This window comes from Equus quagga, chromosome 2, assembly GCF_021613505.1.
Source record: "Equus quagga isolate Etosha38 chromosome 2, UCLA_HA_Equagga_1.0, whole genome shotgun sequence".
NCBI lineage: Eukaryota > Metazoa > Chordata > Mammalia > Perissodactyla > Equidae > Equus > Equus quagga.
In genome coordinates this window covers 98,846,410-98,874,208 of record NC_060268.1, presented here as the reverse complement: position 1 = coordinate 98,874,208, position 27,799 = coordinate 98,846,410, and the positions used below count along the sequence as shown (strand labels likewise).

The window sequence follows — 27,799 nt, the reverse complement described above, 5'->3', positions numbered from 1 at the left end:
CAATATTTGGAAATTTCTTGCAGGTGTAACCACACAGCATTACTGTGAAGACAAGAAATCAGGGAAAACTGGAAATTTGATAATCTCCTCATGGTTTAAAACACAGTGCGAATCCAGTGTTGATCTGCCGGATCAACTCACATTAATTCTCCCACAGAACTTCCCCAAAGGGACTGAAGTTTTCAAGATTCCAAAGAAAATGTAGACAGCGGAGACCTCAACCAATACAAATGAACAGTTAAAAGTGATGCATAGGAGAGGCTGAAAAGATACGGGAGCCAGAAAATTGGAAGACCCAGTGCCTGTTATCAAAAGTTTATTCTCACAGAAAATGAATCTTCAAATTCATCATGACTCCTCACAATTTTATCAAGTGCCTGTTGCGTGTTAGGAAATAGATTATATGCCTTGCTCTGTATGGCTTAAAACAATCATTTTATCCCAAACTGTACTTACTATGTACCCATCTTTTCATCTATTTTAAGTTGAATTTATAATCATACCACTAGCCATGATATTTAAGATATTCATTTGAAGAAATGTTGGAGAATGTATTGCTCTTAACTCCTCATGAAAAATAAATAAATAAATGATAGATAGATAGATAGATAAATGAAAGGCTCTTCTTGCAACAACTAATCCAAAACATTTTCTATGCTACTTTGTCTTTGACATGTCAGTTCTTTGGTTTAAAAATAAAAACACAAATGTTGTATTGGCCCCAAGCAGAAAGCACTTGGAAAGCTACAGTATAAAATCAGCAGATGTGAATTTAAATTTTTAGAAACTGAATAATTTTGGTGGATTAATTATATTCTCTGAATCTCAGTTTCCTCATCTACAGAATGACCATGATTAAAGGTGGGTAATCAATGTGGAAGTGTAGATAGGGGCTGGCACATAGTAAGTCCTCATTCCATGAAAACATCTCTGTTGGAATTTGAAATATGCCCCTCATATTAAGAAAATTCATAACGCTGTGAGTCTGATTACTGCCAACAATGTGCTTGATTTTTATACTTCTCTGTGCTCACTTTTATAATCCACATTATGAGAGATTATTTACAATTTGTGTCCAATTTTTTAAAAATCTATAGAAACTGAAAGAGTGCTGGTAGTACCAGGTTAGAAATGAAGATGGTAATAGCTCAAATCCTTCCATTTCAAGTCAGTCTCGCAAGAATGAAATTGCTCTACCATCCTATCTTAAAATAGTTGTCTTAAGGAAAGGAGGATGGTGGGTGTGCAGCTTGGGACTGCACTGTGTTGGTTGTCGCCCAGCATCCACATCATATAAGACACATCAAAAGAAACAAGTAATTCTGGTGCCTATCTCCAAAACATAACAGCTCCTGGGCATAGAATATAAATAGATAGATGCGTTTAGGAAAGTCTTATTAACATAGGTGAAAATCACTATGATTTTTTTTCTGTATTTTGTAGAAAGTAGTAATAACTTGCTAGTGATACATGTAATGTTATTAGAGGTAATTGAAATTTATTTAAAATGCAGTATGAGGAAGAAGAACAAAAAGCCAGGAGCAAGGGAATCTCAGATGCCCTGGACACCCTTAGGCGAAGGCCAATTTGTCTTGTGGTTATTGCTTCTTTGCTTTAAATTTTCAGGTATTCTTGGCCACATTTTCCATCACTTTTCTTTCAATTCTTCCTTATCCTCATTCAAACGTCTACCGTTCGGAAACTTCCAGACAAAAAGACCACTGAAATATTCCCCAAAGATTGTCCCTTCAAAGATTTTCAGCGAAAATGACAAATAAATTATAGATCTTGGGAGAAAGTTACGTCAATGTTTAAATCTGGGGTGGGAGTGCCATCCTCATGCATAAGTAACAAGCCAAATATGACGAATATAGAAATAAATGGAAAAATATTGTGTCTATAAAATTAAATTGTACCGAAGACTGAACTGACTCAGACGTCAACCAGCTTATCTGAGTAGTAACAATCCTATGAAGATCTTTCAAGTTAGAGAGCGTGGGGGAAAAGGGCAGGGAAGAGGGGGAACCTGAGCACCCTTTTTGAGCTGGGGGCCCCCCAGAACAGGTAGCCCATGGGTTACTCAGCTCTAGGCCTGCATCAACCTCTGGTGTAGGTGCCCTGTAGACAGGGCTAAGATTTCCTCTTCAGGCTCCACAGCAGAAAACTCCTGAGGACCAAAATGAACACACAGCACCACCTCAGGACATGTGTCCTTAGCGCCATGGTGGGACTCCCTCGTCCGCCAGGCTTTGAGCCTGCCCTATTCTGCCAGAGACTGAAGAGGCCGTTGGAAAGACACAACTAGATAAAACCGGTTGTGTTCTTCACTTTCATCCTGGCCCACACTTTGTAAAGGGAGGCTCTGGCAGACGACACCTCCAATTCCAATACAGAGGAAAGTTTATAAAGTCACGTAGAAAAATAATGATGCTCAAAGGAAGAGGACCAATGTGAGGACTCGTAATAATTATAACTCTATGGCAAAGAGGTGCTGTCAGGCTTTAAAATTGTCTCTTCATTTTTCACTTCTAGACTGTATAAGCTATGGGGTTCAAATTCCAGCCCTACCACTCACTAAACATGTATCCTTGAGGTAATAATTATACTTATCTTTGTTTCAGTTTCTTCATCATTAAAATGGAGGGTTTTATTGTATTTACTTCCCAGAGCCATGCGAAGATTCTGTGTAAAATGCTTAGAACGGTGCCTGGTACACAGGAAGCATCACGACGTCTTTGTTACTATTGTCATTCTTTTAACAATTATTGAGTAAATAAATATGTATTGTAGACAATTAGCAAAATATTGACAAGTAAAATTATGTGTAATCCTACAACATTTTACAAAGGATTGCCTCCAAGTAATTTTTTTAAAGGGCATATATTAAGTGTAAACGTACATACTTTACAAATTTGGGTGACCATATAGTCGTGCTTCCCATTTTGTTGTCGTTGTAATTATTCATAGAGCTGTCTTCCACCTTAAGCATCCTAGGTTAAATGATAAGTTACACGGTCCCCCTATTCTTACCATATATACTGTTTTCAATCCGATCTTTTATTAAATGTCATGCAAAGGCCATTTTTCATCAGATATTGTTCTAAAGTATTACATGTAACAAGTTCCTTATAGTACATCATTGAACCATATTTAATCAATCAAATCATTATCATTTTTAAAAACAAGACAAAATATATGGAAATAACATTATGAAGTGTAAAATATATTATAAATTTCTGACTATGTTATCTCTGTCCATACAAGGGAAAATCTGTGAACAGCACTAAATATGCATAATTTTGGAGTATATGATTGAGATCTCTTTGTATCAATGAGGAAACTTCAGATGATTCAATAAATTCTGTTGTGAAAATTATTTAACTCTATTTTTTACAATATTATTCCTAATCTCAAACTATACACTAATATAAATTTCAGATAGATTATGACTGTGTATAAATATGCATGCATAGATTATAAATAATAATAAATTATGTACATAATAAAATTTTAATAGCTAAGTAAGTAAAATATTTATTTCATTTCATGGTGAAGAAAGCCCAAGTATTAACTCATATGAACAAGTTTTTTAAGTAATTGTTAGATTTGATTACATAAAAGGCAAAACTTCTGTATGTTTCAAAAACACTATAAATAATAAATCAGAGCAATCTGGAAAATCACAACACATATGATAGTGCATCGTTTATTAACCTCAAAATAACAAAGCCTTTTAAAGAAAACAAAAAATTACAAGATTTGAAAGTGAGGCAAAGAATTAAAAAGTTCACAAAAGTAGAAATGAAACTAACCCATACACAAATGAAAAAATGCTCAATTTTGCTGGTAGTCACAGAAATTCTATTTAAAACATTGGTGAGACATAACCTGCCCTATAAAATTAGCAACTAAAAAATACTATTCAGTTCTGGTGAAGGAAAACGTGAAACCAGCTTTCTCATACGGTTCTCATGGAAATGTTAATTGATCCAACTTTTTTGGAGGGAAAGTTAAGAAAGGGTATCAAAATCTAGAAATTTATCTGTAAGAAATAATCTGTACCTCAAGGTAGAGACTTATGCATAATGCTTGCCAATCACTGTAATTATGAAAAATTGGAAAGACACTAAATGGTCCAGCACAGATGATTGGTTAAATAATTTATATTACATGCTTATAATGTTATACTTTTTAATTAACAGTTTAGAAGAAAATAAGATTACATAACACTGTGAGAAAAGGGTCACAATATATTAAGTGGAGAAAAACACAAATTACAAAATATGTATAGAATGATCCCAACTTTGTAAGAAAAATGAGCATATTATGTAATGAGATTTAGCATCTAATTCCTCCTACCTCAGATTTCATTAAAGTGTCAATATAATGGATAATAGATAATGAAGTGTGAGATAAATCACCACATGCAAATTTATGAAGGAAATAATCAAATAATCTAGAGCCATTCCATAGCAGATGATCTCCCTCACTGACTTTGAAAATATGAAGGGCGAGAGAGAGATGGGAGAGAAAGCCCTCTTGGTTCTGGGATTCTGCACGTTGGGACAACAGATGTGCTAGCAGGCCCTGTGGACTAGCTCGGGGACACACACGAGGGATACTGACTGGGCGCTGTCTTAAGACCAGCCCCAGAGGCCCCTGAGCAGGCAGAAGGACAGTCCATCATCTTCTGCAGGTGGAGTGGACCTCCAGCCAGTCAAGGCTCAATTAGCAAACGGGGGAGACGCAGCAGAGCAGGGGGCTGTGGGAGGCAAGGACAGCCATGCCTCCCTCTGGCCCCAGGAGCCCTGCTTTCAATGTAGTGGTTAACACTGAATATGAATATACCACATGAAAATTATAAAATAGTTGGAATGCTATGCACTTGGATGATTATTAGTGGTTATCTCTGGATGGTGCGATCATGGGAAATTTTTTCTTTATTGTAAATAGGTTTATCTTCCTAGTGTTCTAGAAATGGTGTGCAATGGCATGTTTAATTGGTTATGTGTTCTGTACAATTTAAAAGGGTAGACTTGAAGATATTAGCAATCGAATATACGAAAATGCCACAGACCTGATATTATTAATGGACTTTATGAGATAAATAGAGGCATGGTCAAAATCTGATGACTGTTACTCCTCTTTCAAGACTAGAAAAGTAGTAATGAGTTACAGATATTACATATTAATCCATTCTGCACAGAACATTTTTATGGCTACTGGAAGACAGAGTAACGTAAAAGATAAATATTCTGAGTAGATTCCAGTTGGAAGACACCCCCTCTCATTGGTATGGAGTAAAGAACCAAGAGCAAGTGATAATTAGTTTATGCTTTCTGCCCTCAAGAATCATATGTTTCTCCAACTAATTTATCAATTGAAATTTCCTTCCCAGGACCATGTCGCTCACCTCCAAGGAGAGTCCTTCACACTCTAGTCTAAATGACACTTGTAAAGTTGGGCAGTGTGCAGCCTGTGCAACCTGTGCAAAGCCACAGAACTCCGTGTGAAAAGCTCACCACAATGCTCCTGTTTGAGAAGCCCATATCTCTCCTTCCACTTTATGTGAAGTTTCACTGACCCCACTGTTGTGATATTTCCTTAAGCTGTCTTACCTTAATGTGTGTTCTTATTTGTACTCGTTTTGTACATTTTTTCTTGCCTCTATGCAATGAAGATATTTGAGGTCAGGTAATATGTCTCGTGCTTTTTAATCCCTGGCAGCACTTGTCTCTGTGCCTTGTACACTGTGTAGTTGTAAAGGCAATAATAACAGTTATACAACCAGAAGAATGACCATAATAGTAACCATTTGTTGGGCTCTCACCAGGTGCCAACCACAAAGGGCTCTGAATGGGTTATTTTATTTAATCCTCACAATAACTGTATACATTAGAGACTATTAATATCTTATTTTATAAAGAAGAAAACCAGAGTCCATCAAGGTTAAGCAACTCGTCCTTTGTCAAACTATTAGTCAGATTTTGAATGAATGAGTGAAAAATTATTTCTCTCTCTTGCAGACAGTGCATTCTTTGGAGCCTAGAAGTCAATCTAAATAAATACTGTTTACTAGACTTTGAGTTTATTGATGGTAGGATCCTTAATTATTATTATTTGAATTCACAGCATGCATACTTTATATGCACATAAGTACTTGGGGAATAAATGAGTGAATGAATAATAAGACACATTATTTCAGGGGCTGGCCCTGTGGCGCAGTGGTTAAGTTTGCAAGCTCCGCTTTGGTGGCCTGGGGTTCACCTGTTTGGATTCCAGGCACAGACCTATGCACTGCTCATCAAGCCATGCTGTGGCAGCATCCCACATAAAATAGAGGAAGATTGGCACAGATGTTAGTTCAGGGCAAACTCCCCCCCCTCAGCAAAAAAGATATATTATTTCAGCTGTGCATTTGACCCCACTTCTCAATGGCTTAGAGGAACAGCCTGCTCTATACTAAGGGTTATTTTCTTCTTTTAACCACGATGGGCAGGGGATCCTTCTACAGGTAGAGAAACTGAGGCTCAGTTACACTGATTTGCCCGAGGCCACGTTGCTAAGAGCAAGTGATCACAGGATTAGAACAAAGACCCTTTAACTCCTAATTCCGAGCAGCTTTGGTTGCACTCTTCCATCTAATTGTTGACACATGGAATGCATTTCTATGTATTGAGCGAAATCGAGAAAGGCAAGTGTGGAGCATGGGTCTCTGTGGGAAGCTCCCCGCTGATACTCTTCAAGAAAACTTTCTGCGACTGCTTAGCCAACTCCTGCCCAGGCTCTCAGGCCCCACTTTGGTTCTTCGAGGCTGCTCTCAAGTTTCCTTCTCCCTCCCTGTGCCCTGCATGGCAAAGGAGCACCAGTGTGCCCTGAGCTTAATGGTCTGGGCACTGGGGGAGTGATGACTCAGTGGACTTCCTGGTACACAGAGAAGGAGACCTATTGCCCTCAAGACTGACGAGTTCGTTGTCTCTGCAAACCACTCAGAAGTGGGCTGTGTTGACTGGCTCACTGTGTGATGCCCCCTCTTGAGCTAGAACCAAATGCGATGGCAACTTTGCTTTTTGGATTCACAAAGTGATTATTCCTGGAAAGTTGGGACACTCAAGTTTTGGAGTGATAGGAAGTCTAAACCCTTGTCATCTTTTCTGCTAGCTTTCGTCTGAACCACACCCAGACCAGGCTCCTGGCATATTACAGGGCACTCTGAGGGCAGAGCCTGGGTTCAGAGATCCAAAGGAACAGAAGTGTGAATGGCCCAAGATGGAGTCATTCATGCTAAGCCCCATATCAGCAAACTAAAACTTAACTGAGCTTCTGTGCTCAACTTCCCCAGATAAGGAAGGCCAACCAGTCAGCACTTGCCTGCTCAGCACAGGTTACCTAACCCGGCTCCAAGACTTCCCTTTGCTCCACATAAGGAAAGTAACCTGCTTTAACCAATCGGCAAATGCGCAGGATAACTTCCTTTTCTCTGCTCACTTTGGTTTATAAAAATCTCTCACCTTGGACAGCTCTTCGAAACATCTTTCTATCTGCTAGATTGGATGCTGCCCGATTCATGAATTGCTGAATGAAAGCACACTAGATCAGTAATAGTTGGTGGAAAATGTTCTCTTAATAGTTTATATGGACTAGAGGTAGAAGTTAGCCTCCACTCTCCCATGGTGGAGACTGGATGACCCTGAGAGTTTAAGCTGTACAAGCCCCACGCCAAAGCTTGGGCCTGCAGACTTGTCACCTGCCACCAGCCATGGGGACACTGGGTGTTGGACAGGAAGTCACGACGAGGTCTGGGACTGGCTGCCTCTGGCTGCGTGTGAGGAGGAGGACCCTCAACACAGATGGATGTCTCCTCCACCCGCCCATCCTTTGATACTGCCCTGAATCCATTCTCTGGAGCTTCTCTCAGGCTTCACTGGCCAGTGATGAGCTCAGGATCTTGATGATAACTCAGGTTGGCACGTGCTCCTAAGAGAGGAGACCCAGGAAAATATCCTTGGGCCAGCTCATGGCTCTTCAGTTGCTCTAGCTCTGCTTCAAGGCTGGAGAGGGTGGGGATGGGTGGTAAGGAAGAGAGGACAGGACAGGAGCCTACTGGTTGATCCTGTGTTTGTGGGGAAAAGGGACTAGTCTTAAACTACGTTAGAAATCCTCAAGAAGCTTGTGGGGGCTTCGTGGAAGCTGACTGCTGCTGTCCATGGGTAGGGCTGGCAGAAGCCGGAGGCAGGGTGCAGGGCTCTGCTCTTCAGGAATGCCAACTCAGATGGTGCTGGCTCCTGCGCAGAAGGTCACATCCTCTCCATCCTGACCAAAGTCCCTTCTTCTCATTGCCTTCCTTCTGAAGCCCCTACTACTCATCCTTGTGATGGGAATGTGGCTTCTGTACATTGAGTCCATTTGAGGGTTTAATGAACCTGATAGCTACATGCATTAGATATTTTTTCAAAAACTGACATAAAGGCACTTTATAAGTTTGATTCTTATGAGGATACAAGTCTTCCTGAGTGGAGTTAACTACAGGTTCTCTGCGGGTGGGGTGGGGAATGAATTTTTGGAATAGCAGGTCTGAGAATCCAGCATGGGGTCACACTGAAGACACTGGTCATAACAGCTATTGAGCAGAGCTCTCACAGTGACATCCTGGCTTCATTTCCCCAAATGCAGATGATTTGAGATTTTATTTATTCTTTTAAATTAATTGACAAAGGTGCACCCTTCTGATCAACTCTGCATTGCCTGGGGGAGAATAAAACAGCCAAGGCTTCTAGCCCCCCGTTACCTGGAATTTCACCAAAGAGAACATGCATTGGAGGAAGGAACCGGGAAGGAGAGGGAAGTGGGGAGAGGAGGCAAAGCAGAGCGAGGGCGTTAGACAGAAGCTTATTTCCCGAGCATAGAGTCATTCCAGAGATATCATGAGCAGCAAATTAAGCGATCCTTCAGCAAGAATTTTGACAAGGAAATTTCATTAGGGATTTGACTCTCCCTGGAAGCTCAAGTTGCTGCATTAAGATATGAAAATTGTGCAAATATTGTTCCTTAGAATAATGTTGGCTGCAGTTCATTGAGTTTCAATCACTGAAATTTAGAGTGATAAATGTCACATTGGAAATAACTAGAGGAATGAGGGGTCTAGCGAAGGGAGGGGAGAGCTCGCCGGGTGGAGCCGTGGCCCTGGAGTCAGCATTAACTAGCTGTGTGACCTTGAGCAAGTTGATCTAGCATCTCTGAGGCCTAATTTCTTCATCCATAAAATGTGAGCAATTGCCAGCAACTCTCTGCTAGACTGTGATTGTGAGGGTTTCACGCAAGACTTCAGATACAGCCCTTTGGCACAGTGCCCGGCACAGGTAAAATCTAAACCTGTGATTGCCTCATTGGGGTGATGCGTGAGGGAAGTAGGCTAATGTTTATCTGGCACTGACTCCTTGTCAATCTTGATAGGTATCATTGTTGCCATTATTCAGATGAAAAGCCAGAGGCTCAGGGGCCAAATGCATCTGCCAAGGTCACAAGAGTAAATGTTCTCACCCAAATGGTGCCCATGCTTATGTATACACAGACTTTTCTCCCTCCATAGATTTTGGGGGCCTCAGAGCCTAAATCCTGTTTGGACAACTTTGTGCTAACAGAACCTAACTGATTAGATGGCCCCCTTTGCGGCTGCTCAGAAAATATTTGTGGAATGAATTAATGATTGCATAAATAAATGGATGCAACCATGGGTAAATGGAAGATATGATGCTTTCCCCATCTTCCCATTTAAACTGTGTCTCAGGGACTCATCCATAAGCTTCTCAACATTTATTTTATTTTTTTATTTCAAGGCATTATGATATTTTGATTCACATAATGACGTGCCATTTTACAGAAAACAGGAGAAAAAGGGGAAAAAATTCATATACTTCCATAGCCCAAGTACTAAAAGTCGCCTTTAGCACTTTAGTATATGGGTTTTTTTTTTACATTTGCACCAAAGGATGTTCCTATTACAATCTTAAATGAAAATAATTTTCCACCTTGCTGTTTTACTCTATAGGAATATTTCATACAGCTATTATTTTAATGATAATTGAATAAAACATGATAGATGTGCCATATGCTATTTTACATAAACATAATCTTATTGTTGGTTTTTAGAATGTGTCCATTTTTTCACCATCATAAATATTGTTGCACTAAATATTTTATACACTTGACACCTAGGTGTTCAGCGTTAGTGACTCTGACCACAGGATCATTTTTCTTTGAGGAGCACACAGTTCTTACGGTGGGCCTCACCCTCAACTTCTGCAGTGATAGACCATGATATTCAGTTGGAGGGCAAGGGTGCAATCAAATTGTTTAAGGGCAGATGATTTTACCCATTTTGTACCATATGCAGCCGGGTCCCAGTACCCTGTACTTGATAGATATTCCACAGCTATAGACGAAGAGAAAACGGAATGAAGGAAGGAAAGAAGGCAGGGAGGGAGGGAGGGAGAGAGAAAGCATAAAGGGAAGAAAGAAAATAATGAAGAAAAAGACGGAAGGGAAGGGGAAAATTGAAGGAAGGAAAGAGAGAGGAAGAAAGAAAAACAAAGAGAGAAACTAGGTACATCAGATAAATTGAAAAAAAGAAAGAAAGGGAAAAAAGAAACTATTGAACCCATTCTTCTTTGTCAGCTTTCTAATATTCCAAATACATGTCTTCAGCCACAACCACACCATTCAAACATCAGCTTAGCAAGGGGCCAAAATGACAAGATGAAAAAGATACAACACACTCCAGTAAAGGCCCCTATCTGGGTAATTCTTAGAGACCAGTGCCTCACATTTCAGAGAACGGAGATAATCCATGGCTAGTCTGGTTGTTAGCTATTAGGTCATCTTCACTTTTCTCAAGGAGAGCTAAATTTGCAAAGAAAAGACTGGTTAACACTGTATGGTGGCTTGCCTTGTCAACATAAAACCCAATCAAATTAAATTATATTAAACTTTTCCTTTTTTAAAAAAAACTTTGCATTTACTTGTGGAAGTCTAGCTAGACAGGGGAAAAATGAAACGCACATTTTGAAAAGATGTTGAAAGATGCCTAGACATGTTCATTATGCAGCCACGTGCACACTCAGATGCAGGGCAGCCTCTGTCTGTTGTCAATACACAACGTTTTGCTAAACTTTGTGTTATGTATGCTTGGTATTTAGAAAACCATAACACTGCCTTTACGGTTTAGAAATGCCTGTCATTATCCTCACCGAACTAAATTGCTGATTCAATAAAATTCCCCTTTCCTTAGTGGGGATTCAATTGTAGCTGTCATTGAAAGAGCAGAAGATTGCTTACAGATAAAGTAAACATTTCACATTTGACCAGAATTAGGCATATTAGTATAGAATGCTACTTTTTACTCCATATAGAAGCAGAAACTAATGACTAGCAATATTTCTTAGTGGCAAATTGTCTCATGAATGGAAAAAGAAATAATTTGTCGTTAGTAACGTAATTGCTGATATGCAAATAGCATTGCTAAAAATGCGGTTTGCGACGTTTGTTTGAAAACATATAAATTGACATGCATATTTCCTTACTTCAGTAAGGTAAAGGTTAATAGGTTTAATATTATCTCAAATTACCAACTAGACGGTAAGAACCAATATGATATGGTAGTTTCTATAACATTCTTTTGGATAAATAATAAATTCTTTCATTTATCTGTATCCTTGCTTTTGTAATCGGGTGGGGGAGGGGGAGCCTGAAAGCTAACGGAGCAGGATTTCCTGGAGTCTCCAGCTTAGGTTAGTGATGGAGCTGAATCTGGACACCAGCCCCATCGCTGGAGAAGACCTAGACCCAGAGTGAATTGAGTTGGTGTTGAGCAATCTGTGAACTCCAACTTGTGCCACCAGTTTCCACCCTTGGCATCTTTCAGAAACACATGACTGACATTCAGCCTTCAGCTGAGCTAGCAACCATCGCTCAGAGTAAGGGCTGCCTATACACTGTGTTCAGAGAGAGAAGAAAAGTGCTTGACCTACTTGGATCCGATAAGATGGAATCAGTTTTCGGCAGAAATTGATCACAACGGACTCCCTGGTAGCCTTCTTTGCACCTGAGGAAAGGGGACAAATGACAAACATACACATGTGGTTGTGAAAGATTCAAGATTTCAGCAAGCAGAATAGTCACTAATTACAGAAAGGTGAGAACAGTGCGATCATGCTTTTGTACAATTTGGCTAGGTCTGTTCCTAACACCAACAGGCAGACTTCAAAGTCTATTTCTGTGCAAAGAGCCAGCACTGCTTTGCTTTTTAGATTTTACATGTAAGACCTAACAAGGAAATTGAGGAGCATTTTAAGATGCCCCTCACCGCAATCTGAGTGATGGTTATCCTCAGATTATAATTCTGGATACAAGTACACTTTGCGTTATGCAACACACTACTCTCCTGCAAATGCCTTTCAGAAGCATCATATTGCAAGTGTCATTTTTCTAATTAAAAAGCATTTTCTAATGTAACTGGTCAAATATCATCAGTAGATCTTGGCTACTGTTTATTTATTTAGTTTGTGCTTTATTCGTTTGCTCATTAGTTAATTTCCCTTTTTTTTTTTTTTACTTAGTTATTCTTCAAGTCACTGTCACCTAACCTCTTGGCCAGAAATAACAGCATTTATTTCAGATCCGGCAAGATCTGAAAGGCACCTATCTCTGTGTGCAAGGTCTCCGTGCATTTTCTCTAAACGCACATCTTTCTCTTTTATATTCAGCAAACACGTGCAAACTGCCTGCTTTTCCTTAGGCATCCAACAAGGCAGCTTTCCTGAGGCTGGCATGATTCGGAGGTGAGGAATCTGGCTGGGAGCACTGCAGTGAGGCGCCTCGCCTGAGCCTTGCCGGTCCTCTGTGGAGTCTTCACATGGCTCTATCAGTCAGGGCTGCTCCTGACCCAGCTGGCAGTTGCAGGACCAAATGCAGCGAGGCCCCAGTGCATGCTCTGAACAGTCTCAGTGAGAGGGGAGATGCATTTAGTAGTCGGCCTGAAGCTTAATCTGTCATGCTCCACTTAAGCAGGAAGCATCCATTGTTGCCTGTGGGATGAATCTGTCGTACTTACAGAGGAGGAAATGGTGCTGCTGGGGTAAAAAATCAGATTTAGAAAACAATCCTCTGGTTGTCCAAAATCTGTGAAATCGACAGAAGAATTCAAAGAGATCGCTCCGTCAGAGAGGGGAGCCGTGAATTCCTTCTGCAGTCTATGCTTTGTTTTCTGAGTGTGATAAACTATTAGATAGGGCCTGTTGCAAGTGCAGCAGCAACACTGAAAGCATCTGGGTAATTATTCTCCCTCTCGTTATGAGCCAAATGGAAATTCAGGTAATCGGGCACCTCTCTTGAGCACCTTTTAAGCGGGGCACACTGGAGTGTATTTGGCTTTTTTCCTCGTAGACTGAGAACAAAGACTTCTGATATATGGATACTGCAGATACCCAACAGGTTTAAGCAGCCACATATTTTCATAAGCTTTTTGGAAATTCACTTATTGCATTGGAATTAAAGCAGGCACATCAGTGGTCTATAACGGCAAAAAGTCAGAACAGACTTAGGACCGAAGCACATCTGTGGTGAAAAAGTAAATTCCCGTTCTCTGAGAGCAGCCCTTGTGTAGTTGGTATGGCCTTTATTCAGAATTACCTGAAGCTCAGTGCTCTCATTCTCATTTCCCTGTCGCAATGCGCTCTGTGCTGGTTGTGTTATAATCTGCGTTAATTTTTTGGAGGTTTTTATTTTCAACAAATGTGGGAGATTTTAAGCATACTTTCCTCTTTGTATCTTCTTTTAATATGAAAATGGTGTCCCACAGAGACAGCTGCTTTTAAGGGGAAGTGCTTTTTCTGTTTTGTTTTGCTTTATAAAGGTTCTTCATAACTTAAAATACATGATTCCATTGGCGTGTGGAAAAGAAAATAAGGAAAGATGTTTGAAATTGTTCTCATCTCAAACTGATTTTCCATGAGTTTGAGCCCACTGGGAAGTTATCAGGCCTTATGGAGTATCAGGAAAATTGCACAGGGAGTGTCTTCCTCCTGCCTTCATAGCTGTGTGCTGTGGATAATAGAGTGTGATGACATTGGGCCAGTCCAGCCCAAGTTAGGAAAGCCGCCAGAGGCTTGTGATGGGGTCTGCAGCAAACCCAGCTCCTTTGCTAAGCAGGCAGTGTCCTTGCTAATTGGTGCTGGGTTTTAAGAATGACAAAGTAAAATTTCCATTTAAAAATCACACGTGTGTCACCTTGATAAGTTCAGACCCATCCAAACGTGAAGATGCAATGTGGCCAGCAGGTAATGCCAATGAGGCCGATTGAATTTATGACAATATTGCAGAATGAGACAAAGAATAAAAGGTTCCAGATGCACTTGTATTAAATAGATCAAGTTTGGCGAATCTGCTGACGTCTTTTGAGAAATAACATTGCATGTTTGTTTTGGTTTTGGTTAGTGTTGGGGGTGGGGGTTGAGAACATTTCTTAAGAGTTTTGTTTTAGAAAGATAAAGAGAAATTCATAAACTAGAAACTTCTTTCTGTTTGTCCATCTTAAGGAAGCATGACAGAATTCGTAAAATTTAAAAAGTACATGTGTAATCTTTACTGGTAACTACAAGTCCCCCCCCCAAAAAAAGCACAAATCTCATACTTTACCCAGGTTAATATTTTATTATTTTTCTACTCTGCATTGCTTTGAAAACTGCACTCAATTTGCCCATTCCCTGGTCTCTGAATTCCTTTACCCCTGAGAAGTCTTGCATCACAGTGATTTTATTAAAAGTTGCAGTGTTCCTGGGGAGGGGTTTTACAGGTAGGTTTTGAGTCTACAATTGGAGGGCCAGAGAGCGGGGAGCAGTGTTAGGGTGGGACTTACAGCCAAGGTTGACCAACAACTGTGTAAAGAAAAGAGGAGAATTATTATCAACAGTGAAACAACCCCAAAGCAAACTCCAGTCTGCAAGAGCTAAGAAAGGTTATTCTGAAAAAAAATTAGTCTTAAACTCTGTGTGTTTATCTGTTCTGAGGTGAAAGAGTTGTCACTTCAAAAACCAGTGAGATCTTGACCATGTTGTTTGTGTTGTTTATTTCCAAACTTAAAAGGCAGAGTGGAGGAGACGTAGCTGAAGAGGAGGGAAGGTGAGAAGTTGAAGGGGGACCTGCAGTGGGGTGACCCTGAACACGAGAGATTGGCCCCTGGCAATGACGTCGGGGCAAGAGCTTGGAGACTCAGAGCCCAATCTAATAGGTCAGCAAAGTCTCTCTCTTCTGGCGAGCCTGAGGGCCAAATCACAAACCGGGGCCTCCCTTTCCATGGGAAGAGGGCCACCTGCGTGGTTTCCAGTGCAAGCATCACGTTTTCTACTCCTTACATCCTTCTGACATGGCACTCACTCCCCTCCCACTTGTTCAACTGCACCTAAAATACAAGCCACCCCTTCTGTTCATTTTTCCTCTTCTGCATTGTCCCTGAGGAAAAGCCCAGTTTTAGCGAAAAGTTTTAAAAGGGAATCCTTGGGCAAAAGAGAAGAAGAGAGTAATAATGACAAAGGTGAGAAGATACAAAATGCATGATTGTTGGCTAGAATTGAATCCCTGTTCTGTCCGGTACAATAAAGCAGAAGCAGTTGACACATCACTCAGCCTGGATGTGGAGGACCCCAAGGAAGACACTTCTGTAACGGGCAGGTCATTTGCTAATGTTCACAGAAATTGGCATCCTTTGGTTAGCTAAAAGGGATTACCAAGGCCATCAAACCTCACTGTTAACTTCAAACCATTCCCATCTCTCCTCTTACAATAGACAAATGCCATTTCATTTCTTTGAGCCCATTTCCTGAATGACGACAAAGTTAGAGCTAACAATATTAGGGACTTTGGGAAAAAATTGAAGAACTTTCTCTTCTGACTAACAGCCTCCCTACATTTCCAGATTATTCTTTAATTTCTCCCTCTTCCTCCTGTTAGGAAACTAAAATAAAACAAAAACAAATAACACAAAAGCTGCTCCATTGAGGGGACTGTGCTGTTAGTCCTCATCTGTTGATTCCCTGGGCATTTACTCACTAATGGAAGGTGTTCACTCCCTTCCTCTCCATTCCTGCTCTCTCCTCATTGTCAGGGTCTTGATTACCCACGCGGAAGGCCCAGCTGACACATGGTCTTTTAGCATACGTCTCCCTCCTCTATATCAGTGGTTACGAGTGTTGACTTTATATTCTTGCTTCTCCACTTAGTATTTGGAGGGGATGGAATTTAGGCAAATTATTTAATATCTCTGCTCCCCAATTTCAACCCAAAGAACATGGGGATGATATCAGGAAGGAGAAAAATGAACAAGCACACATGGTTGATATTATCCACATGCATTTTGGCCATTTTTATGCATAAAAACCTTATATATACAGCATATCTGCAAAAATGCATTTTGCATAATTTACAGAGAGAAATGTATGAAGGATAAAAAAGCGTTAAACCTTTACTTCAGTCCCTGTGTGGTGCCTGGTCTCAGTACATATTCTGGAGAAGATATACATGCTTCCTTCCTGGAACCTTAATTTTAGACATAATATTTAAACTAACAGAAATCAATTAACTTCCAAGGGAAATGGTGGTGAGCTGTATGGTTTGTTTCCTGACTGTGTCAACGTTTATTCATAGACAAAAAGGCACTTCTTCTTTGATGGTACAGGAAAATAGACACTTTGTCAGTGATATACAAGCCTGCCAATTTAAGGGGCCTATTAAACGCTGGTTTGAAAAAGGAATAATTCCTCCAGCTATTCTTCTCTATCTCCTGCCCATTCTCTTCAGCCTCAATTTCAGCCGTCAGTTGAGAAGAATGGAAAGATCATCGGGATTTAAACTTTACATTTTAGAAGCAAAGCGTTTTAGCACACTGCCTGGTTTTAGATTCTGGATTGGCTGCTTACTGGCTCCTTAGCCTTCCTGTGCCTCCTTTTCTTCATCTGTAAAATGGACATCATCATAGCAGCTCCCACGTAGGATTATTACGAGGAATAAATTATATAAGACCTGTGGTTCATGGTAAGTACTCAATAAATGTTATTTTTTCCTATTCTTTGAATTTAGAATCATCGTTCCGGCTCCTCAAGTCAAGAAATGGAGGTTCAGAAAGGTTAAGTATCTTACCCCAAAATCACAATGCTGGTAAGGATTTCAACTATAAGCAAACTCAACTGGGGTTGACTTTCAAGTCTTTGTTGGATCAGTGTCACTTTCTGACATTCTTCACGGAAACTCAGTGGTTACATAAATCTCCATACAGCCAGCTACCTTTCCCAAGAATAGTATTTGAAAATATGGCCCAAATATCATGCACTGAAGCCATGATTTATAGTAAGAAAGAAAGGCCTAGATTTGTAAGTTATTATCCCATCTCAAAACGTTCTTAAGCAAACCATGTCACAGATACTGATTTAAAGGCAAACTTCCCAAGCTTCATGTTAATTTACAGCGCAATCACCAACTAGGGATGGGAAGACTTTTTAGGAGCACTGCTATTAAAGAATGATAATGACATTCCTCATTTCAGAGTGTCTTCAGTTAAAATACAAAAACAGAAACATAACGACAAACAGAAACATGGAGGATGGAGTATCAGTGAGGCAGGTGAATTGCCCAGCATTGAGGAGATGGGGAGCACATGAGCCAGAATTCCAAACCAGGTTACGATCTGAGCGTAAAGTTTGTGCTGGTGGACCAGAAACTTTCCAGCTAGGGGTCTGCAGTCTAGTGTTACTGTCTCAAAAGTTATTAATGGTATTAGAACAAATTCTCTTCCCCGCTGTTCACTTCTGAAGCTCATATCTAGGTCTGGCTATGCAGAATATTGTGACACTGATTAAAGTCTAAGCTTTTTTTGGCTGAATTGAGAGTTTAATTACGTGGTCTTATTTAAAATGAGCACTAATTAAGACAGCAAGATCTTTAAGTTAACCAATTGGAATGAAAATTACCTACAGATTGACTGTAGGCATAGCTTTTCCAAAATCCTTTCAACTATAAATGAAAGAATTTAGAATTGGATTATTTTAAACTGTGGTGTAACAGCTGCCTGTAGTCTCATGAAGATTCTCCAAAGTGTTATCAATAGTTTAAAAATAGATCACCAATTCCTTGGGGCTGGACCGGTGGTGCAGGAGTTGAGTTCATGTGCTCTGTTTTGGGGCCCAGCGTTTGCGGGTTCAGATCTTGGGCATGGACATATGCGCCACTCATCAAGCAATGCTGTGGTGGCGTCCCACATACAAAACAGAGGAAGATGGGCACAGATGTTAGCTCAGGGCCAATCTTCCTCAGCAAAAAGAGGAGGATTGGCAGTGGATGTTAGCTCAGGGCTAATCTTCCTAAAAAAAATTATATATATATCTCAATAATTTCACGGCTGAGGCAACCGTTGCTTATAATGTCACTTATCTTGCAGCTATGATGTTTCTTGCTAACAAAGTTGTATCATCTACAATCTTAAGAAAATGTAGGGATTTATTTTAAAAGTTTCCCTTTAGCAAGTTTGAATTCAAAAGTAGACAGAGGCCAATTCTTTCATCACAAGACTGCTATGATTTCACATGTGAATTTGAAAGCATCTGCTCAAATCCAGGAGGAGTACTATATTCTGTTAATATTTGAGCCCAAAAGACAGAAAGGGAAACAATGATTACAAGCCCGAGAAGGTAAAAATATATAACAAATGTGTGTTGACTCAACCACAAATTCTCCTCAATCATGTGTAGAACAGCAGGGACTCGTGTCCATCAGCCACCTGTGTACTTCACTGGTCAATTCTAGTATCAGGGTGAGAGCAACCCATTCATATGAAGTCACTTTAATCCCAATTATGGCAAATGCACTCGTGGACAATCACTGGTTGAGGAGCTCTCAGGGCAGTCTGAGTAAATGTTTTGGTCTTTATAGAGATTTCTTCCCCTATTTGGTCAAGAGCTTCACCTTGGCCTCACTACCTCACTAACACAATTAAAACATGTAACCTGGCATGAAGGTACCACACAGCTTAGAGTGCAGGACAATATTATCTGGAACAGACATGAGAGCTGAAAAAGCCATTCTAACTAATTTAGGTTTGATTTTACTGCATCCAAAATAAAAAAAATAATCTCTTTTTAAGCTAAGAAGTAAATCCTCTTGCAGGAGAACTTCCTCATTTCAATATCACATTGGAAGGAGTGAAATAATAATTGCCCTTATCAAGAATAAAAGGATTAGGGGTAATAATGATGGGTGGAGGATGGATAGAATTTTGCTTCATCAATTGAAATTGATTAAGAAAATGCTACCATATGAATTTCCTACTACGCACATAATCTATTATGACAAACATGAGATTCTAGTTTTCAAGGCAGTTAACCTGTTACACTGGAAAAGGCATGTCCTTTGGGTGCAGGATGACCCTCAATTCCGTCACTCAGAAGTGTGGCAGAGGTTTGTGACTGACCTCTCCGAGGTCTCAGGTGCTCATCTCTAAGTGAGATTATGGAGTCTTATTTAGTGTGTGCACCATGCACACACACAGACAGACACGCACAGACACATGTTGCCCCTATATCCTGTAAATATGTGTAATAATCAGAAAGTTTAGGCAGATAATTTAAGATCTAACATTAAAGTCAGAGGAGAATCAGGCTGTCTTCCCCCATGTCCCTAGTTAACTGAAAGTTCCCGTGACTCCCTTTGATATTTCCCAGCCAACAGCAGACCAGGATTTATTGTCACATCCACTCCCTATGATTCCTTCTTATTATTTTCACTTAAGATGTTACCAAGATGGAGAGATTAGCCAATCACAGACTGAGCAGATTCCTTCCTTTGTCTCCACTTGCTTGGAGTTAGAAGAGTTATTGACTCACACATGCAGACTAGTCAACGGAAGAAGGGTAATGGCCATCCTTGTCAGCTCAGCAGGAAGTATAAAACTGAGCCAGAGTGAAACATTCTGAAGTCACTGGATGAGTCGGCTTGGGCTGCTATACCAAAGGATCACAGACTGGGTGGCTTAAACAAAAGAAAAGTATTTTCTCGCAGGTCCAGAGACTAGAAATCCAAGATCAAGGTGCCAGCAGAGTCTATGTCTAGAGAGGGCTCTCACTGGATTGCAGATGCTGCCGTCTCCCTGGAAACTCACATGGTGGAGAAAGAGAGAAATCATCTCTCTCTGCCTCTTCTTATAAGGCCACAAACCCTATCAGATTAGGACCCCACCCACATGACCTCATTTAACCTTAATTATCACCTAAAGACCCTACCTCCAGATACAATCATATTGGGGGTTAAGGCTTGTACATAGGCGTTTTGGGGAGACACAATTCAGTCCATAGCTGTGACCAAGCTGGAGAACTGATATGCATAGAATAGCAAAGACCAGAATTTGGATTCTCCTTTGTGTAGGGTTGCCCGATAAAACACGGGGCACCTAGTTACATTTGAATTTCAGATAAATGACAATTTTTCTTTTTGTCTAAGCCTGTCCCACATGCAATACTTGGGACATGCTTATGCTAAAAATGTATTCATTATTTATCTGAAATTCAAGTTTAACTGGTGTCCTTTCTTTTGTTCTCTAGCATACTTATATGAGAGTAAAAGAATCTAAATAGAGAAGTAAGAACCATCAACAGGAACACCTAGATTATAGTTAATGTATAATATTCTTCCTATAAGTATATCCTATTCTGATAAATTTAGCAATCTCTTGTTTTAAGGATAAGGAGGCTGGACACATTATTTTTACTTCCATCAACCACATAAGGGACATAATGAGCTCACAGAAACTGGAAAGGGAGAACATGAATTTCAATAGCTAGCTCTTAAATGGCCAATGCATTGAAAGGCTACTTCTAAAATGCGGTGAAGGTTGAATGAAGGAATGTTGTTTGTAAATGTTAGCTGCAGATTTGTGACTTGATTGTGCAGGTCACTAGCTACTACTTTGCATAAATTCTGAATAAACTGTAAGAGCATGCTGGCCAGCAGCCCAAGTGAGACTAAAGGAGGAAAGAGGGTCCATTCTTCCTGCTTCATTCTGCGTCTCACTTTTCTCAGGATCATTTTAATGCTGAGGCATTCACATGCTATTGAATTTGAAAAGCAGTGAACACAGATGTGTAACATCAGGCAATAATAACCTAAAATCAAAGACAAAACATAAGAAGGGACTCTCCTGGAGGACTGTGATGTCCTTTCTGGAACTCACTGTTCTCAGAGGGAGACAATGAGAGAAGATGCTATCAACATGAAATCAAAGAGGTCAGCCTTGCTCCCTGCCTGGGTAGGGGGGGTGATTCCCTGAAGCCAAGCAGTACACAGCTTGAGAAGGAAGAGTGAAAGGAAAATAAATCTGAGAGAGAAATCATATTTAAAAGACATCTTTAAGATTGGCATTATAAAAGAGAGAGGGAGCTCATTAGCAAATGAACTGATAAAACCACCCACAGCATGCTTCAAAAAGAAGTGGTAATAATTATTGTCTCTCTAAGAAAGGGGACAGACTATCCACATGGTGTCATTCACAAATCTCTGTGCAGACATCACAGAGCAAGCAGCAAAAAGTCCCACAGCTTTCTGGTTTAATTAAGTGAAGAAAGCAAAAAAACACTTTTACAGTTCACACGCCTGGATCATAGAAGGTTCTACATGAAACATGATTTTTTTAAAAGCCATTTTAGAAACCCCTAGAGTTTGCAGAGCCCTCATTCAACAGCATAATTTTCCCTGCTTCTCCCAGGATATTGTACGATCAACTAACAGGGTGCAGCATTTCTGCCAGCTAAAGGAAGTGGGCAGCTTTGATCAGAATTCACAATAATATATCTCCCTTGTGTGATAAATGATTTACTGCTGAGGATAAATGGATATAATCTTTCATTATGTATGACATTCATCAGCAACAAGGAAGCTTTGGACTGAATGGAAAGTGATTTCGTATTAAAAGCCTCATGCAACTCAGACTGAGATGAAAGTGAGGTCTTGCCTTGGAAAAAAAAGAAAGGTACAGGCTCGTAGGTTTAAATGGATGCTCAGTCAAATATAATCATTACTCCAAGTTTGAAAATCTGTTAGGAGGAAACCGGTGAATTATGTGACTAGATCAACCGCAATTTTGCACAAAAGGCCCCATTTCTTAACCATACTATTCTACTTCCTTAAATGGGTCATTAAGACCAACTTTGAGAACTAAGAATAGTGGTAGAACCAGGGAGGGAGAAGAGAGAAGACACGGGGTGTGGTGTGAGGGACTTAAATTCCCATTGTCATAAAGTCAGTCCACCACATCTAATGAAGATAAATCAAGAAATAGAGGCTTAATATGTTGTTTAGAAATATAAAGTTAACAGCCAGGAAATACCAAACAAAAAGGATTTAATAAGCTTGCCTGCATGTTTGGGGAGAGGGTGTAAGTTTGGGGAATTGGGAATGAGGGAGTTGGTGCGGAAGGATAAGACCAAGGCTGGTGGCTTTTCATTATAAGCACGTTTGTATTTTTATTTGTTTTTTTAAATATACTCTTAGATGATGAAGGAATTTAAGTACAGCAAATCATTTAATGTTTAAAATGATTCAAGTTGTTTGCTTTGTTGATTCTTTATGACCCAGATACAATATCACATCTTCATTTGGTTTTCAGTAACAGGAATTCTCCAATACACAGTAGTATATCTTAGAAACAAAAAAAAAGATATAACATAAAAGACAATGTGAAGAGATGAGAAAGCGAGCCACAGACTGGGAGAAAATATCTGTAAAAGACACATTTGATGACATCTGATGACGGACTGTTATTTAAATATACAAAACACTTAATATTCAGCAATAAGAAAACAAACAAACCAATTAAATAATGGTCCAAAGACCCTAACAGACACCTCATCAAAGAAGATATACAGATGGTTAATAAGCATATGAAGAGATGTTCCACATCAAATGTCATCAGGGAAATGCAAACTAAAGCAACAACGAGATACCACTGCACACTTACTAGAATGGTCAAAATCCAAAACACTGACAACACCAAATGCTGGTGAGGGTATGGAGCAAGAGTAACTCTTGTTCATTGCTTTTGCAATGCAAAATGGGACAGCCACGTTGGAAGACAGTTTGGCAGTTTCTTCCAAGATTAAACATACCCATCATATAATGCCAAAATCATGCTCCTTGCTATTTACCCAAAGAAGTTGAAAACTTATGTTCACACAACTACCTGAAGATGGATGTTTATAGTAGCTTTATTCATAATTCCCACAACTTGGAAGTAACCACCTTCAGTAGGTGAATGGATAAACTGTGGTACATTCAGACAATGGAATATTACTCAGTGCTAAAACAAAATGAGCTATAAAGCCATGAAAAGACCTGGAGGAAACTGAAATGCATATTACCAAGTGAAAGAAGTCAATCTGAAAAAGCTGCATGCTGTATGATTCTAACTATACGACACTATAGAAAAGGAAAAAACTATGGAGACAGTGAAAAGATTAGTGGTTGCCAGGGGTTGGAGTGGCGAGAGATGAACAGGAAGAGCACGGAGGGTTTTTAAGGCAGTGAAAATACTATGCATGATACCATAATGATGGACATATGCCATTACGCATATGTCCAAACCCATAAAATGTACACCACCAAGAGCGAACCCTAAGGTAAACTATGGACTCCGGGTGATTATGATGTGTCAATGTAGGTTCATCAATTATGTACACTTACGTACACAAATGTACCACTGTGGTGGGAGATGCTATTAATGAGGGAGGCTGTGGGTGTGTGGGGGCAGGGAGTACATGGGAAATCTCTGTATCTTCCCCTCAGTTTTGCTGTGAACCTAACACTGCTCTAAGAAAATAAAGTCTTAAAAAAATATATATTTAACATCCAAATTAAACTATCTACATATATATTTTGACCCAAATCTAAATGTTTTCTGATACTGTAGACTTGAGTTAGAAGTGAGAAGAAACCACAGGACAAACCAGTTAGGAGTTAGAAGAAACCACACAGTGTTTGTTCCGACCTCCTCCTTTTGTGGAGGGTAATATTATAAAACAAAGATGGGGGACTTGCCTAAGATATCAAAGGGCATAAGAGGCAGAGGAAGAATTATAGTCCATGAGTTCTGTTTCTAAGTCCACTGCTCTTTGCTCTCACATTTCTTCTTAAAAAGCAAAGACATTCCTAAATCCATGTCATCCATGATGCCAAAATTTGCAAGTCTTTCTAGTGAAAGCATATGTTCTATCGGAGATCAAGCAGCACAACTCAACTGGCTGGAGTCCTGGTAACCAACTGAGGTCAAAAAGAGGTGGCGATGTCAGAGGTACTAGCTCGGACAAGACCGGATAGTGAAACATATTCTAAACCTGAATGTTGTAGGAAAACAGAAAATCACACAAAAGCATGGGTAAGGATGTGAAGCTAGAGAAGGAACATAAGGAAGATTCTTTCTGATGGTGATATGGATACCATTCTTGACCTTTAATGAAAACAAAGGAGAATGCATCCTGGGACAAGTAAATTGACAAAAATTAAGTAGGTATCCATAGACGGTAATTCAAAATACAGTTCAAAGGAATGTTATTTAACTGGAGCGTTTGGCAAGCTGAAATGGAAACTCAGAAAGTGAACAGCGACTTGAAATCAATAAAACATGGTGATTATTTTCTAAAAGCAAAAAAAAAAAAAAAGACAGATTCAGTTAATCAATTAATGGCTGATATATCTGATATTCCTACATGTGTCTTACCTAGGAATAAATCAATGATAAAGTGCTATCGGAAAGTCCTTCTACATCTTGCAGTGTAATAATGAAGACAAATCTAGCCTCCTTCAGGACCTCTGCTACTCGAAGCACAGTGCTAAGAGCTTTACAAAGGTTAGACACAGTAATTCTCATGAAAGAGATAAAAAAGGAGATAAAAAATGGATAAAAATGGTTATCACTATTTTATAGATAAGTAGATTGACTTTGAGGGAAATTAACATCTGTGTCCCAGGCCACAGGCAGAGCACGTATTAGAACCTGAATTTGACATCAAGTTAAACCGACCCTGGAGATCATGTTTGTTTCTCTATCTCATGTTGTTCTTGACTGTTCAAATTGTGTTATGTATATTTTTAAAGTGCTCTATTTCATTATTAACTACCTTTTTAGGAAGAGAGAGCCTATCAGTTTACACTTACTGTACAGATAAAGATAAAAGTGAAAGGAAGAGTTTAATGATTTGCCCACAGTTATATAAAGGGATAATTCGACTAATCTGAAAATGCCTAAAAGAGAAATATAATGATATTTAATATGGTTTTAGACTTAACAGTATGTTATCATATTAACCTCTCAATTCATAGGCTCATTCAAAATTAAATATACTGAGAAAGAAAGAGGTGGTATATCTGGAAACAGAAACCTCTTTAAATATTCAAAAGGAGAAAATTTAATAGACAACTAATTGTACAGGTGAAGACAGGGTGAGAAGCTACACAGAGGATGATAGGTAACAGAGGAACTGGCAGCAACATGAAATCTCTTTCAGTCCTAGGTGGGAGGGACAAAGGGAGAAGTCCAAGTCAAGGAAACCAGGGTAAAGCTAGTGGGTCTATCAAACAGGGGCTGGAACCCTAAATGAACCTAGGTGCTGCTGGAAATGAGCCAAAACAGAGAAAGAAAGCAGGGAGTGTCAGAAATGGAGTCCTCCTTCCAATTTAGTGCTTCCTATTGGCCAATTCCACTCAGAAGCCATTGGTCAAGAGAGCCTGGGAAATGTGGTTTCTTGAGATGGAGAAGAGAACAGAAGAAAGACTGGGGTATGCATCTAAGAGTAAACAGGTAACTGATCAGCAGGGTTGGTCATACACCCCATATGGCACCCACAATAAGGTACATATCTATATCTATATAACATAAACACCCGCGTGTGTCTGAAGAAGTCTCTTTTCTCCAATCTTTATAGATAATAGACATCTTAGCAAACATAAAAACTATAATAGAAAGGCTTTGCATCAGTCTTCATTAGGAATCTTCACTACTCCTTCCAATCCACACCCACCTCCACTACATACACTCACATGCATGTACCTGCACAAACACAGGCACAAATACTTGCATTCGCGCTCTGCTCACAGCGCCTTGGGGAAAGTAATTTATCTCTCTGGGCACTGGTTTCCTCCTTTGCCAATGGGCTAATTGGCTTGGCCCACTGCACAAAAGAGAACTGTGCCTACTAATTGCTTAAAGCTCATAAACTCTTTTGAAGATGAAAAGCTCTAGTTTTCTGTCCTTTGGCTTCAAATTTATAAAGCTACATTATACAAAGGTTTCTGAGGGATCTATTACCAGACCTCTATCTAAAAAAATCGCAACACAATTACAACTTTAATGACCTACTCTAAAACTTCCTAAGGCTACAACATAATTAGTCCATTTTAAAATTAGTACTTTTTAAAAAATCATTTCTCAGAAGTAAATAAGAAGTGACTGGGGCTCCCGGAAGTAATCTACATTATTTGATACAGAAAGGGAGAAATCATATTTATCAAGTGCCTACAATTTTCCATATTCTGTGCTAGACACTTTACATAATTATCTATATATTCCACCCACTATTTTTAAGTTAGCATTGTTTTATTTGTTGCTTTTAAAGGTGAAAAACAGAGGTATTGAATGATTAAGTAATTTGATCAAATCAAAAGCGAATAAGGTTTGAAGTTGTGATTTGTATCCAGGGCTTTTTGCCAATGACTCTTTATTGCTGAACATTGGAAAGCTTTTAAATTGCTTTTCCTCTGCCCACAGCTGTCAACTCGAATATTAGAACCTTTAGCGTCAATAGTAACTTTTGCTATGAACAGAAAGTAGACTTTGAACAGTGAAGGGGAAATAATCAGAATCAAGAAGATGACTGTCCTGTTCTTGGTATATAGAAACCACACCCAGAATAGAAGGTTTACTTGTAGAAGTCACCTTTAATAGGGACACTGAAAATCAATTATTTAGACAGACATGGTAGTGATTGGCAGAACTGAAGACAGTCTCCTTTGAGATGAAGAGAGTGTGGTGGTTGGAATCACATAGCTGATGGCTACCATGGGATTCTGGGTTTGTTCTTGTTCTGTGAGGCCCTGATATGGAGAAAGACCTACAGCGAGTGGGAGTGGACAGAACTGAGATGTTGGCTCACTATAAGGAAGGACTTTTTAACAGATTTGTACAGAAATGGAATGTTATCTGTTACAGCAGGGACCTGAGAATCACTTGGCTGAAAAATTCAGTATTCCTGTATACTCAAATAACTCAAGACCTGTGCTGTTTGGAGATTGTGTAAGAGCTTCCTCGTATGCATGATTCAGTATCTTTCTACAAACCAATGATATCAGCTAAGAAGCGGGAAGAAGCAGACAATGTCAACACATTTGCGTATAGAGCACTCCAGCCTTAAAAACCGTGATCTGTGTTCAGTATGAGAAGTTATTTACATAATACAAGCTCATGGTTCAGGATCACACCTCAGATGGACCAAAATGTTTCTAGATGTAAAACGTACTCAATTTTAGTATGCCTCTACATTTTTTAAGTTATCATATTTTTTCTTTATTTTGATTATTGCCGCTCTACCGTTTGGTTTCTTTGTGAATAATTTTTAGAGGATTTAGTCTTAAATTTAGCCTACTTTAACCAATGAAAGAACTAGTAAAATACAAGTTTTAATTTTAAAATATGTGATTCCATACTAATAAATGTATTTTC

The 27,799-nt window shown here is 39.5% G+C and overlaps 1 protein-coding gene across 1 annotated transcript in view; it reads right to left on the bottom strand.

Moving 5' to 3' along the window:
- Positions 1-27,799, bottom strand: part of NRG3 (neuregulin 3) — a 1,023,472-nt gene that overhangs the window by 221,421 nt on the left and 774,252 nt on the right. Inside the window, exon 8 of the mRNA XM_046652790.1 lies at positions 12,027-12,100. Within this exon, the coding sequence (XP_046508746.1) occupies positions 12,027-12,100 (74 nt within the window). The remainder of the gene's footprint in view (positions 1-12,026; positions 12,101-27,799) is intronic.